The sequence below is a fragment of the Pseudopipra pipra genome, chromosome Z (genome assembly GCF_036250125.1).
Source record: "Pseudopipra pipra isolate bDixPip1 chromosome Z, bDixPip1.hap1, whole genome shotgun sequence".
Lineage (NCBI taxonomy): Eukaryota > Metazoa > Chordata > Aves > Passeriformes > Pipridae > Pseudopipra > Pseudopipra pipra.
The window spans coordinates 23,811,003-23,826,781 of NC_087581.1; the positions used below are offsets into that span (position 1 = coordinate 23,811,003).

At 40.0% G+C, this 15,779-nt stretch overlaps 1 protein-coding gene across 1 annotated transcript in view; it reads right to left on the reverse strand.

The window, feature by feature from the left end:
- The window catches only part of PGM5 (phosphoglucomutase 5), a 75,199-nt gene that overhangs the window by 11,390 nt on the left and 48,030 nt on the right, over window positions 1-15,779 (reverse strand). The window contains exons 7-9 of the mRNA XM_064642838.1: window positions 12,070-12,185; window positions 3,179-3,314; window positions 2,043-2,226 (exon numbers count right to left, since the gene is read on the reverse strand). Of these exons, the coding sequence (XP_064498908.1) occupies window positions 2,043-2,226; window positions 3,179-3,314; window positions 12,070-12,185 (436 nt within the window). The remainder of the gene's footprint in view (window positions 1-2,042; window positions 2,227-3,178; window positions 3,315-12,069; window positions 12,186-15,779) is intronic.

The following is a 15,779-nucleotide window of genomic DNA, read 5'->3' on the forward strand; positions in this document are numbered from 1 at the left end:
TATTCCAGTATTTCACCACCCTCACTAAAAAAAAAGTCTTCCTTATACCTAGTCTGAGTCTACTTTTTTAGTTTAAAGCCATTACTACTTGTCCTGTTGCAACAGGCTCTGCTAAAAGGATTGTCCCCACGTTTCTTACAAGCCCCCTTTAAGTACTGAAAGGCCACAATAAGGTCTCCCTGGAACCTTCTGTCTCTTAGTGAATGGGCAACTTGTACCTTTCATCCTTATAATTCAAATTTCACACAAAAATGCAACTGGTTCCATTCCTGGCTTGCTGGATCCTCAGGAGCAGCACTGTTATGTGCTTGTATTCGCAAAAGCTAGCACAACAGCACATAAAATAAAAATAAAAACAGTCTTCAAGAGCAGCAAAATGTTTAATTTAATGTTATGCCCTATTACTGCACTGTGATATTCCTGTGTTTCAACAGACAAAATTAATTAGAAGCTACAATCTTAGTGTACTTTTGCGGCCTATTTTCTTGTTGCTGTATTTGTTTTCTGAATATGTAGTTTATTAACACTGATTAATTAGCATGTAGCCAGCTTTTCATTCACTGAATATAAAGTGCTCTCCCCTACCTACCAGGGAACAAAACTTGGAACAAGTTCCTGCACACATAGCTGGAAAATCCACATGAAGCTTAGGATAGTCTGGAAGAGGCATCTGCATTTAGAGGATGAGCAAACTACCTGAGGAGAATGGTAGCAGTGAACTCTTGTTTCATTGGCATGGATACACGTCCTCTCCTATTTTATCATGCTTGGAGAATCCCACTGAGGCTGCAGACACATGGAGCTAGGAATGTGTCCTTGCCAAAAGGCAAACTGGTTGAACTGTACTCTGAATAATTAAGAGCTTCTCCCTGTGACAAAACATGCTTTCTGATTTTATGGTCTCCTTTTCAGAATCCATCTGAAAACAGGCCAAGTCATGTTTCTCTATTTGTGTTACACAGTGACATGAATTAGCAATTATATTCCAATATAGAGCAAGGGCTCTGGATGAAAATTAAGGGAGAGAAAAGTGCAATGAAAATCCTCAAGCTGTTTTTTTAAAGTACACAGGTCACAAGTCTGCCATGCCTATAATTTTCCACTGGACTTGGATATGACAATATCCTCATATCTTGTTTCAATAGTAATACACACAGAGAGAGTAGCTCAGTGGCAGATGGGCTGCTTATGTTTTCTGGATGCAACAATGAATGTAAACTATAAAGACTTTCAGCAGAATGGCATGACAACAGTTTTAATGGCTTGTAATATCATTTGCTAGGGTCTGGTGAGGTCAAGTAATTAAAAAAACAGAGAAACCAGGACAAAAAATATAAATAACATAAAATCAGGACAAATTTTAATAAGAGTCATAGCTCATATTCAAGATACTTGAATATACATTTACACTTGGCAAAAGTGCATGGGTACTCTTGAGCACATAATGAGTTTCAAAACACTGAAGGCTCAGTTTGAACTGCAGTTCTTGATAGCTAAGGAATCCAGTACAGGCAGAGCCCAGAAGGAACTGGTGATTTGGACTAGAAAAGTCAATTGTGCCCACAGAGAGTACAATCTACTAAAGTCCTCTGCATGCTATTGGCTACAATAGATATTTTACCTTAATTATGTAGATCCTGTGGGTCACCAAGAACAAGAAAATTCTAACTTTTTTTGTAATACATGCATATAGATAGAAAATAGAAAAAGGAAAGATCTTCTTTTTATATGACATTTTCCACTGTTCCGGAAAGGGAACCCTCCCTATACATGCATTGCTGTCAACAGAGACTTCATCCCATCCTATGTTCACTGTGACACTACTGTCTCCAATTATGTACAGCAAGTGCAAGCTAAACCAGAGGTGGATTATCTTATCCAGACCAAGCTAATCTTAAGTAGAAAATGCAGTATCTATCAAAGCAAAGAAAACATCATCCTATAAATAAATGGACAATCTTGCCAGCTGAACTTTAGAAACAACACTGTTGGAGACAACATGACAACTGCGAAACCTTGTTACTCCATCACTACAGCCATACCTGTCTTTTGGTCACAGTGCCATCCACAGGATCTACGAACTCAAAGCTGTCTGTTCTTTCCACACTGTAGATATTGTTACCCACAGCAAACTGCTGATGGCTGAATGATTTGTCAGTGATCAAAGCTTCCAGGTCTCTCATTATGAAATATGCTGTTCTGGGTTCCAGCGCTTCATAATCAAACCTTGCATATATATCAAAAAAAAGGCAGAACCAAGAAGTAAGTCCTCAGAGCCCCAGAGAAGACAGTTCTGCTTTCACAGAACTCTATATACTCAAAATTAGCAATTTATTGCTCACTTCAAAAATCAGAGGTGGACCAATGAAGTACTGATTGCAATTAAACCAGCACACACGTGCAAGTCCTCTGCAATCTGAGTATTACATGTGTGCAGCACAGTTCTGCACTGGCCACCTGACTCTGAGTCAACAGAAATAATTTAGAAGATGCATAGTTTCTAAAGTAGCATAGAAAACATCACTGATACACAGCTAGCTTTCCAAAATTAAGGACACAGTGCAGTGCTCAACAGACAAGGGAGATAGAGAAAACTTTGCTACAAGTTTTGAGGGACAGCTACATGCAAAAAACCTTACAAATTGCAAGCTCCTCTGTATTAAGTCTGGATTAAGAGAGGGGCAGAAGCTAAAATGTAAAAGACAGCTAGAATTCACCATTTTGAGACCTTAATAAAAATAAGTAAATGTTTGGATCCTTGGAGGAATTATCCTAAATTGAAAGTAGGCATAGTTTCAGTTTTCACTAAAACATTGTCATATGGAAGCACTGGCAGAAAAAAATGTAGGAGCAAATGTTACTGGGATTGATTTTTTTCAATGTCATGTAACAAGCTACACCTACATATTTCACAAGTAAATAATTAAAATCTTTCTGCCATTCAATATCAGAAAATTCAATTACCCATATACTAGCAGCAACATATATATGCTGTTCTTTCTTCTGCCACTTACTCATCAGGAAAAACCTGCCTACAGAACAGTGATAATCCATGGCAGATTTTCATTCAGCAAATGCACACCTAAGTGCAGCTGAGCATATCTAAACAAACAATGACTGTAGCAGAATTCTCCTATCAACTGCATAAGTTCCTGAGCCTTTTCCTCATTTTTCTCACCTGCAGTAGTAGTGCCGGCCAAATTTTGCCCAGTGATCCCTGACAATCTCCTCCACACTCTGCTTTCGGGCTGCTAGGATTGAAAGCCAAACTAGCACAGCCCACAGTCCATCTTTCTCTCGAAGGTGATCAGACCCTAAAGAGACAGACATAAAGTGTATTATTTGGTATCACTGTAAATCAGAAAACAAGGTAAGGAAGCTGGGCAGATGTCTAATTTAACTTTGTGTCACATAACAGTCATCAATAGTACTAATCTCAGCACCTCTAATATATTCCAGTCAGACAATCAGAAATGAAGTTTAAAATATGATTTATTAATACATGACAAAATCCGTATTTCTCAGGTTAAATAAAAATATGTACAAGTATTTGAAAAGAAACAGCAGTAGTAGAAAAACAATTTTAGCCATGATTCCTCCTCACTGAAGGGTGTTTTCACCTCTGGTACTGTTTTCCAGAATGGGGCTAGATATGCAAACCTAGCCATGAACCAGAACGTTCTGTGTTCAGAGTCATGTTCAACAGCATCTTCTTATCTCTGCAGATGTTCATCTGTCAAGCTGCAGTGAAAGAATTTTCAGAATGTTCATGATCTCCCATCAGGACAAAATCCAAGAGCTTGAAAAGATTTTTCTGGCAAAAAAACCCCAAAGCAAACCAGAGAATGGCACTTTTTCTCCTTTCTACATTTCTCTATACCATCTAAAGATGTTTGGATGCCCAGATCTAAACCCCTTGCTAGGTTTATATTTCAGGAGAAGTTATTCCAACAGTGAAGACCAGCAACAATTTTGCAATATCCCATAGGATTTAGCATATAGTCTCAGATCCAATCAAGATCCAAGATCCCTGACATTCAGTAGTAATGAAGACAATTATATAAGCTCATAGACTCATGAAAATTGAAGAGAGATCAAATATGTGGCCACTGCTCTGGCATAATATACTAGATTTGGCTGAAGTTTGTTAGCTGCAACCTTATGGTTTTCCGTCTAGATGCACATTATTGAAATCCTGAGTACAAAGCAAGTGCAATAATTCAGACGTTTTCTCCATTTTGTTTTCTCCATTAATTAACTACTGTTTATAGAGGCAACCAGTTGAACTGTCTGTGTCAAAGATACTTAGCAAAATCCTCCAGAGAAGAATCTAAACAGTTTTAGGTTGAAAATCTGTTTTCCGAAGTATCCTCCTTCCTCAAACACAAAAATCCTATTGCAGCAAGACTGCTTTGCAGTGCTGTGGTTTTACTTAACAGCCTGCAAGGTCCACACAGTCAGCTGTGTTTTGCTACTGGCAGAGGACATAGTTCCCATAATGTAAATTGATTCCCTGAAGCTGCTAAACCTGTGAAAAACTGTTAAAATATTAAAGGTATATAAGGAAAATAACAAGATGTGCAGAGAGCCACAGGGTGATTCTTTGGGTTCAGTCTTCCAGTCACTCCTGATGCCTTGAACCTGCAGTCCCACTTTTTAGGAGAGATCAACAACCAGGACAGCAGTCCCTACTCATATGGTTTTGCTAAGAGCTTGTTGTCCTGGGTCTGCCACAGCTCTGACTGGCACTTGCACTTCTTGTGTTACATTCAACCTCAACACCCTGAATCTAACATTATCCACTTAAATAAATGCAAATTTCTATTCAGCACAATATCCAAGTTGTATGGGAATGGTTACTGAACACTTGCAACATGGAGAAAGACTTTCATGAAGATAAATTATGTTTGTGTCTATGTGTTAGGTGTTACAGAAAAGGGCATTTAAGATTTAAGAGCTGAGACAGTAACGTCCCTTTGCATTTGCAAAGTGGCTGTCATGATAGCAAGAGCACCTCCTTTGTGCTATTTTTTATCTGTCTTGAACTGTAATCTGGGAGCTCTCTGGAACAACAGCAGTCTCCTACTGCAACAGCCAGAGTTCAGGGCTGATCCTCGAGAAGCTGCTGTAGGAGGAGCTACAGCTCGCTTTGTTCCCTGCTTGTGAGCCCTACCTGCTGTGAAGGCACAGAGTGCCAATCAATCAGAAGAAAAAGGGCAGTGTTATTTACGAGCTCCCAAAGCTTTGCAAATAGCTTCAGATAAGAAAGGAAAACAAATGTCCCTCTACAGGAAGTCAGTCCTTCAGACAGTCAGGTCATAGAATCAAGGAATGGTTTGGGTTGGAAGGGACCTTAAACGTCATCCCTCACCTTTTCTTCTACCTCCTTGCAGTAACATGCTAGATCAGCTTGAAGATATCTTCTACACCAATGCCAGCAGTATGTCCTGTGGATAATAATGTCAGCTGCCTTATAGGCAAAGCAGACAGCACAGTCACAGTCCTTAGTACCATATCCAAGATAAAGGTACAGGCTTCTGCCCCTGCCACCAAAAGAGAAATCTAGAAGAGAACTGTCACTTCCCCCTCAGCATATACATCGTTCTTCTGGTAACAGCAGGAAAAGTCATCAGGTCACCCAAGGGGCTGGGGACACTCAGGGGACTGGGAGCACCGGAGGCTCCCCTAGGCCAGCAGGGCAGGAGTAGCCAGGGCCCATCCTGCTGCTCCAGGAGCAGGGCAGCCAGGTGCACCAGGGCAAACCCCAGCCCCGGGCATCAGGCACATTGCTGGGGATGGGGATAGGGCAAGGCCAGGCCAGGATGTGGGGCCATGGGCAGGCCTGGCTTGGGGAGGGCCTTAGGCAGGCATGGCAGGGCTGTGGGGAGCTGTTGCAGCATTGCTGGAGTTGGGGTTGACAGCCTGGGTGCTGCTCCTGGGCAGCGGAGGAGCCCCAGGGGGCCAGGCAGGACACTGGTAACAGCAAGGTCACCCAGCAAGCTCACCCCACCATGGCTGTTCTTTTCCTTCTTAACCTGCCTACCTCTCCTTTCAGCCATTCATCCTTAGCACTGAAAAATTCTGTTTCACCTAAAAAGTCATCTCTGTTGCTTAAACAGCTTAAGTGTCTCAACAGACACCAGCAAGAAGTGGAGACATGGCACTAAGCTTAACCCCTTAGCAACTTGTTCCAAGGTAAATGACCATTTATTCTCCCATTGTGTAACACTCTACAGACTGCAGGCCAGCAAATCATACAGTGAAAGGCACAGCAGTCATTCAGCAAAATGGTCTATACATCATGACCACTGAGCAATGGGCTGAGCTGAACACCAAAGAAATGCATTTGGATTTAACTAACACTTTGAATATGTTTCACTGAACCAAAATGTTCCAATGAAACATGGGCAGGAGCATTTCTGGAAGGCTCTCTACTGTGAATCTACAGTACTGTGTATCTCTGAACTTTGTTCTGACATGCCTTAAGTTCATAAATCTATATGAGGAGGGCTGAATGTATACACATAATATTCTTCTAATCAATTTAGGAGCTTTGGCATATGGTCTGTCCTTGCATGTCCTTCAGGAGGACATAAATTGTTGCTTCTCTGGAAAGAGAAAGGATTGGGAGAAAGTAATCCAAAGGCAAAAGTCTGGATGGAAAAGCTGGAAACAACCCAAGTGTTTCAGAATCAAAAGTCACCAATTAAAAATGCTAGCCTGACATGAGTATAGTATGTGTGCCCAGGAAGTGTCTCAGTTCATCAGTCTTAACAGAAGGAAAATTGACAGCTGAGATTTCTCAGCACTAGTCTATTCCTCCTCTTTTATTTCACTAGCACATCCATCAACTGTGTTACTGTATGCACACATGCTGTTGTAATTATTGCCCTTCCTTCTTTTAGCAAATTAAAATCTATTACTGCAATGCTATTAGTCAACTCTTATTTTCACCTTTCATACAGTTGTCTGTAAGCATCTTTGGTTACTCTCTCTTAACTTATTCCTACCGCCCAGTGCCACGGTCCAAAAAGGGGGGGGGGTGGGACCATAGCACACCACGGGTCAGGGACACAAAGGTGGGATGCAGGTAGAGTCCTTTATTCACGCGTGCAGCCGGTCTTTTATCAGCTCGGGAGGGGAAAGGGCCAGAACATAGGGCGGAGCATGAGAAAGACAAGGGAGGGGACAAACCAGGATAGGGACACGGGCAAAAGGGGGAGGAGCGAGGGAAGCAAGGAGCAGGCAAACTCATGGCAAGCCTGGGCATGTCCAGGCTGTGCACTGTGTAGTGTGAATACAATGAAACCACATAATAACAGTAAAGTCCGTATAATAACTGTAAGGTCCATATGATAAAATCCTGTCAATTGCTGTATGTTTTTCTCCATGCCTGGAACTGTTCCTGTCCTGAATCTTGCTCCTTCAGCCCAGCTCACACTGTAGAAACTCCAGGGAGGGAGTTCATTCCTCTGTCTCAGTTCAGCTAACACCATTCTGTGCTTTATAGATCCAGTGGATCTGCAGAGGTAGACCTGACCTGCGCAAAGGGAACAAGGAGGTGCCTTGCAACTATGTATTCCTGAAATCCAAATAGTAATATCCCTCCCAACTTGCTGAAGGCTCTCAGTATCAGTGTGATTCTCAGTGCTACTTTTAATTGAAACATCCACGGATTTAATGAATTGTGTTTAATGAGCTGAAGTAAAAAGGGAAAACAGGAGTCAACCATTCATTTTTCTGATTTAACTATTACATGTAATTTGTCATTGTTCAGGGAAATTATACCTGCAATACCTGTTTCAACAATTTATTTTTAAGTTAATCTGTTATTTCTCCACATAACAAAGCAAAAGTTATTTTTTACTGCTGCAACAGTCAATTGCTATGTCCAGACTCAGAGTGAACAACCTGGGAAAAATTCTCAGAGCATGTTACCATTCATAAAGAAGTACTCAGCTTACACAGGCTTAAACGGAAAAAAAGTTTTCAGAGGCAGTAGCTTGAGAAACAAAGTAAGTTCATGCAAATATGTTCATATTATGATTTTTCTGCTCTTTGAAAGCTGTTGGCCATATATGCTGGCTTTTACGTCTAACTTAGATATCTGAGATATCCAATTCTGATAGGGACAGCAAGCCCTGAGGGCCATATGCACAAATAAAATGTAATTGCTTTTCCCTAACTTAGTCATCACTGTCTAGCATATTGCATTTTATAAATGTGACTTTAAAACAAGGAAAATCACAGGAGTACACAAACACACAGTAAATAATGTTGTTTGCACACACTTTGAGTCCTTCAATTTCCAGCAATTTGAAACTTGATATTTTAGGCAAATGAAAATTTAGGAGCATTCTGATCCTTTCTTTTATTCAAGTTAATGAGATTATTTTAGATTTGTGTTACTGTAACAGATACCAAAGAGCTCTTTGGAGGCTTTCATTCATTTTAGCAACAGCACGTAATTATATTCCCCACTAGTTCTTCTTCTGCATAATCTTTCAGGGAAAGGTGGTTGATGTTAACAGAATCTAGAAATTTGGAACGAAGCAAGCAAATTTATAGAAGTTGTAGCAATTACTTAAGTGGTTTAAACTGCAGAGAGATAAATCAGCTCTCCTAATCCTGATTAATAGTTTTCTGATGAAATTGAGAAACTAATTGCTGCTACTCATGCCCCTCTTTGAACTGTATGCTGGGCATTAGTCATAGAACCAGAAAGCTACTAACTTTATCTGACAAGGTCCCCACACTGCTACAAAAATGGAAGAAGTTTTTAAAGCACTGGTTGAGTTCCAAGATCAGCTGCCAGAAAACAAGTTTGGGAAACACAGCTCTATGAGATGTTTTCAAAATCTTTTGTCCTTTTATAGTAGAAAATTTGCTTTTATTTACTTGTCGGAGCAAAGTCCCTTGTGTTATAAAACCAGGGCTCTGTATTACTTGGAAATACCAGCTGAGCTAAATTACCTGGGTACACAAGCAATCGCTTTCCAATGCAGTTTGATGATAGAATGTGGATTTTTTAAAACTCCTTCCTTTTGCCCAGAGCACCAAGTTTCCCACTCTGATCACTATATGGTACATTTATATAAATATTCCATGCTGAAAGCTGAAGAACTGCCAAGTTTCAACTCCCTAAATAGATATGATTGAGCAGAAGCTGTGAAATTGATTCAAATGCCCAATACTGGCAGAAACTTGTGAGGGTCACACAGCTTAGGACATTATTAAAAGATTCGCAATGAGGTAAATATTTGCTGCCAAAAATAGCTCACATTGCTAAAGTATTGGTCATCTACAAACCAGACTATGTTTTACTAATAAACCTGCTGGCATATGAGGACACATTTCAGACAGCTGCATTGAACTGAAAGATGATAAGGAAAATGAGCCAGGGAGAAAAACAAACTTTAGGCATCATAATCGTTGCATAATTGCCTATGTAAGTATCACATAGTCACATAGCCACAGAATGGGTAAGGTTGCAAGGGACCACAGTAGGGCATCTGATCCAATCTCCTTGTTCAAGCAGGGTCATCCTAGAGCATATGGTAGAGGATTGCACCCAGACAGTTCTTGAATGTCTCCAGTGAGGGAGACTCCACAACCTCTTGAGGAACTCTCTTCCTGTCATCTGTGTTTTTTACACAGCAACTACACATGCACTGAAGAATTTACATGCTCAAGTTCTCTGGATGCCCATGGGATTGAATCTTGAGGGTCCAGATTTGCCCTTAGATGGAATTGGATTAAATTGGAGGTCAAAAGGCTTTCTGCACTGAAGTGCTGCAGGTACAATAAAGTTCATCTGACAAGAACATACTGCGATGCAGAGATATTGCTGTAGAACAGCTCTCCGTGCTGGCAGCAATACGTTGTTCAAGAACCCTTAGAATTCACAAGAGACAGGGTTTATCAGTAATCTGAAGAATTAACGACAGGATAGGAGCACCAGATTAATACAAGAATACAGAGAGTGCTAGGAATGCAGAGACTGGTCTGAGATCAGGAGACAGGAGCTGCAAATTTGGAAGAGAGGCTATAGTACAAAATGCAATTGTTTTAGGGCCCTACAGAAAGATATAAGCAAAGGAAAAAGTCAAGGGTAAGAACAGAGGGAAGTTAGGGGAATTTTATTGCCTATGTGGAACAGACAAACCCCAGATGCCCCTCCTTGACCTCCATGAGTGTTTCCCTTCCTAAATTAAACCACTATCGGATACTGAGGATAATAAACTTAGCCAATACAGATCACAATGTCCTCACTTTTCAGTAGATCAAGATCTCAACCCCCCTGCTTGTTTTACATACCTCTACAGATAAACCTGCATGAAGCAGGATATGCTGCACTCTGTGGGCTAAGGTATCTAGATGTACTTCAGCCTATGGGAACTCACCATCAAAACTCATACAAGTTCCTTCCAGTTAAAACCCACACTTCCCTTTCTTCAGTATGGTGTTAACGGTAGGATACTTTTTCAAAATAATTGGGGTGCTAATGAGGTCATACTGGTGCCTCTAAACCCACTGAAGTTTCATGAAAGTATCTGGTTTTGCATGAGCAGGAGGAACTTCAAATATTTAGAGGGAAGAGGTACAGAACTGGCCTGGTGAAAAAGCATCAAAAAGCAGTGAGAGTTGAAAACTCCCAGTTCACACCTCTCATGAGCAAATAGAGGCAGAGTTCAACAACACACCACAACAAATAGCAGTATATTCTGACAGATCAAGATCTTCCTACCCTTCTCTTCAAATTAAAAATCATTCAGTGACCTTGCAGAACACCCTGTAGAGAAAGTATCTATTCAAAAGATACTTCAAGGCAATACAAACCTGCGCCACTCACAGCGATTAGTCAAGGCATCCAGGTTGCTAATCATGGGACATTGGTTACCATTCACAACAAAAAGAAAATTAACATTCATTATTAATTTAAATTCTCTTCCTTCTTACTTACAGACATCTAAAGAAACCTAACATATTTTTGGTTCTTCCATCATAGTCCATTCAGATCTATACAGTAAATGACACATAGAGTGGCATGTCTATGGATTAAAGGTATCCTCATTTTTAAAGAAGTAGCATTCTGCTCTAATTGACCTCAACCAACAAAACAAATACTTGACTTAACTCAATTAGAGAAAAATGTAACAAGTTTCACTGCATGGTAAATAATTTTCTACAAAAAGCTGCAGCCAAAGAAATTCACATTCAAAATAAAGAACTCCATGGAACTCACATCAAAATATAGAATAAACTATTAATCAGGTATATGGTTAAGTTATTCCGGTACATGATCCTGTGCCAGAATCCAGCAAAAGAAAAAAAAGACCCATTCTGAAATTTATTCAGTTTTTCTCATAAACTAAAGCCATATTTGTGCAGATTTACAGACTACATATTTTAATTGTCTGCTCTAATGCTTCCTGTCAGCACTATATTTCTGATCACTCAAATTTGTTGTTCATTCTGCATTCTGTTGCTTGACTGGTTCTTGTGACAGATAAGGGAGAAATACCCAGGGAAAACAGAGATGGTAATACGTAACTGAATTTCTTCTAATGATGATTTTATCTGAGGTTTGAGTAATTGTGATGTTTCAAAAAGGGTTGCCTGTAACAGGTTTGTTTAGATACACCACTGGAAATACCAATCCTTATACTTTGTATACCTAATCACATTAGGAAAAACCACGTGGTTTCCATATGGGCAAAATCCTTCCAAATGCTGTTGCAGTCTGTGAAAAGACTATTACAGTGGAACCAGTGAAACCTTTCTGCATTATGTTCAAGTCAGAAGAGAGTGCCAGGCACCTCCAAAAGCTGTCTGCACAGTAATAAGTTTGCCTGTCACTTCTGAACATCTGTCTTCTACATTTTTCACACCTCTGGTGGAGGTGATGGACAGCACAGTTGAAAGATGACCCTCAAAATGTGAACAACGGACAGTTCTCCAGCACAAAACAGTTAATTCGTTGATTATTTTGGGTTTGACTTGAGGCATCCAGAAAATTAAAAGTTGTCAATAAAAGTCTGTGGCAATTTTAGAGTATGTATTACTTACCAGTGCCAAAACTCTCCTCTCCACAAAGTGAACAACGTCCAGAGTCCATGAGATTGGAAAAGTATCTCCATCCTGCTGGTGTCTCGTACACAGGAACCTTCATTACTTTGGCCACTCTGGAATAAAACATCACAAGATTAAGACAGTGCTTTTCTTACGTATGATATGAGGTCATTTGGAGAATATTCTAGGTCTCACTACACTTCCTGACAGCTGGGCTATAAGTTAAAAAAAAACAAACAAGAACAGATCAACAACACCATTCAAAACTGATCCTTGTCTCAGAACCCAACTTCAACCAGAATCCAGGTACGTTTATACACTAAGTGTAGTATTTTGGAAAATGTAGGATGTTAGCTCAATAGGCTTTACCAGTATCTTTCTCTTCTTACTGAGCAAGAAACAGTTAACTCTAGATACATGGTTTTGTTATACTAATATTTTTAATGAAAGTTAAAGTACCATATTGAAGTACCTTCCTTTACAAAATACAGGTGGTCAAAATCAATATGCTTGAAAGACTTGTATTTCTGTTAATGTGTTCAAAGCCCAAGACAATACAGGGAAGTTTCCATGATACAGAATGCCCTTTAAAAACCTTTCCCTGTCTCAGACTGAATCTGAACAAGAACTGTTCCCTGATTTTCCCTGTCTCCTCTGACACACAAGATGGGCCCTCTCACTATCTGGGTGACGTGTCAGTATTTTCAAGGACCAAAATTAACTACCATATAATCTGTATGTGTGTTCTCTTCCCCAGGTTGTTAACTGGTAACTATTCATATTATAAGCTATGATGAAAAAATCCCTTATTGGACTAAAAAACAAGAAAGAAAGAAAACCCACCCAACAACTCTAAAGAACTCACCACCAAAATGGGATTTATGTAGAATGAATATTACCAATCTTCTTGATTCTAATGATATTTGCTGGTTTTCATTGTGTGCCTAGGATTTTCAGGACCAACTGTTTTATAATACGAAAAATAAGAATTGAGATACAGTGAAGCAATCTGACCAACTAACAAAGACCTTATGACTGCTCCAACATTCATACCTAACAAACATTTCTTGAAGCAAGAAAATTTACATAATTTTAACTGCAGTCAAGCCCAGGCAAAGCAGATCAATCAAAGCTGGATTCAATGCACTTAATACAATCCACCCAGAAGTTACATGTCAAGGTGAAAGCAGTCATCACTCTGATCAACAGAGAGACACCTGTTTTCTGACGGTACAGCACTCTGTCTTAAATTAGGCACATAAAGTAGATGGGATGAACTGTCTAAATACGTCAGCACTAACCCCTTCAAAACCTACCTAAATGACAGATCAAACATCAACCTAGAATGACCATAATCACCCCTAAACCATATCCCAAGTGCCGCTTCCAGAGGCCACTTCAAGGTTTCCAGAGATGGTTACTCTACCACCTCCATCAGCAATTTATTCCAATGTCTAACCATTCTTTCAGTGAAAAAAAAATTCCAATATCCAATCTGAACCTTCCCTCACAAAACATAAGGCCATTTCTTCTTGTCCTTTCACTTGAGACATGGAAGAAGAGACCAACCTTTGCCTCACTGCAGCCTCTTTTTAGGTAGTTGTAGAGAGCAGTAAGGTTCCCTCTCAGCTTCCTTTTCTCCACGTTAAATAACCCCAGGTCCCTCAGCCGCTCCTCATATGCCTTGTGCTCCAGACCCTTCACCAGATCCATTGCCCTTCTCCAGATTTACTCCAGCACCTCCATGTCTTTCTTGTAGTGAGAGGCCCAGAACTGAACACAAGATTCAAGGTGGGGCCTCACCAGTGCTGAGTACAGGGGGGCAATCCCTTCCCTGGTCCTGCTGGCCACACTATTGCTGATACAGGCCACGATGACATTGGCCTCCTTGGCCACCTGGGCACATTGCTGGATCATGTACAGCTGCTGTCAACCAGCACCTCCAGGGCCTTTTCCACCAGGCAGCTTTCCAGCCACTCTTCCCCAGCCTGTAGTGCCGCCTGGGGTTGTTGTGACCCAAGTGTAGGACCTGGCACTTCGCTTTACTGAATCTCATGCAATTGTCCTCAGCTCATCGATCCAGCCTGTCCAGACACGTCTACAAACTCTTTCTACCCTCCAGCAGTTCAGCACTCCTGCCTGACTTGGTGTCATCTGTGAACTTACTGAGGGTGCACTCAATCCCCTTATCCAAATCACTGATAAAGATGTTAAAACAGGATCAGCCCCAGTCCTGAGTCCTGGGGAACACCATTAGTGACCGGCCACTAACTGGACTCAGTCCCATTCACCATGGTAAGTGAATGGTGACATGACAGTTCAGCCCTTACGTACTGTCTCCGAAATCTTTACATTGTTAACCAACACTGATATTAAGTCCCCAAATAAACATTTCTTTTATGTAAGAAATATCCATTGCTATCTATGTTTCCTCCTATTCAGCCTAGGTGTTAGTTTTTGTACTTACGTATTACACCTAAAAAGAGTGATTTTTAAATGAGACAGAGTAACCATTGCTGATATTTATTTGAAAAGAGCTGAAGATGTACATGAAGAAAAAAGTATTATCAAAATGGTTAATCCTAAACTAACTTTCATACGTCTGGTTTAGAGGTAGAGGTAGGTGTATACCTCCTTGTGTTTATACAGCACTATATATATTATTGACCCTTAGAAATGCTACTGCATAAGGGAGGTTTCAGAGTGTGCAGCAGAATAGGTTTTTGTCTGGCTCTGTAAAAAAATAAAGAACATAAAAGGATTTAATGTCTGTATGACAGTAACTGCAGGCTGGAAACAGGACTGTACTGACAAAAAAATAGAAAACAATAAACCAGAAAACAATAGCTAACATGCTGGAAGAACAAAACCAGTTCTCTTGAGGTAGTCTAACAATACAGTAGGAATATGTTTGCTTGCAGAAATGTTCCCACATCCTGATACTGTTTTTGGAGAAGGAAATCATTTCCCTTTCACTTTTCTGTATTCCTCTGGTCTGAGGATAAACAGCCTAGAATGAACTTACCTTGATCAGTAAGCACCAAAAACTTCCAGAGTCTGTAGCAGTTTTCAAAGATTTCTACACACTAGGCTAGCACTGAAAATACAAATGTTTTTTCTGTTGGCATGCTTCTTTTTTATTGACATTATTGAAATAAAGAATCATCACTGGAAGTCTCAATAAGTGCAGAATGTGACTTTATGCAACCTATGACCACCCAGAAAACATGAGAAGGGTTCCCACAGGAAGATGCAAAAAAATTCTCAAAGCTGCAGACTCAGAGAAATAATGTATTCCATCAGATCAAACAAATAATCACACAAAATACAGGAAAACACCCTCAGAGGAAGGAAACTAATATGTGACTGTGAAATTACAAAATCTTCAAAGCCAGGGAAAACAGAGATAAGATGCAGGAAAGGGGAGGGATTTTTTTTTTAATGTTCCTACATCTACATCTTTCTAAACAAAAAATGTGACTGGTATTACTTCAGTGGAGAGAAATTAAAAAATACATATAACCTTCATTTACTAAAACTTTTTTTTTTACTTAACCAATCTGCTTTTTTGTAGACAAAATAAGTAAATCAGAGCTTTCAGTCACAAAAGTCAGGTTTTTGTTTAAAGAAGTTCCAGTTGAGACTGGTAGAATCCCTGTGGACCAAAATTTGGAAATTAGTTTCTATGTAACACTGGAAGTTTCCAG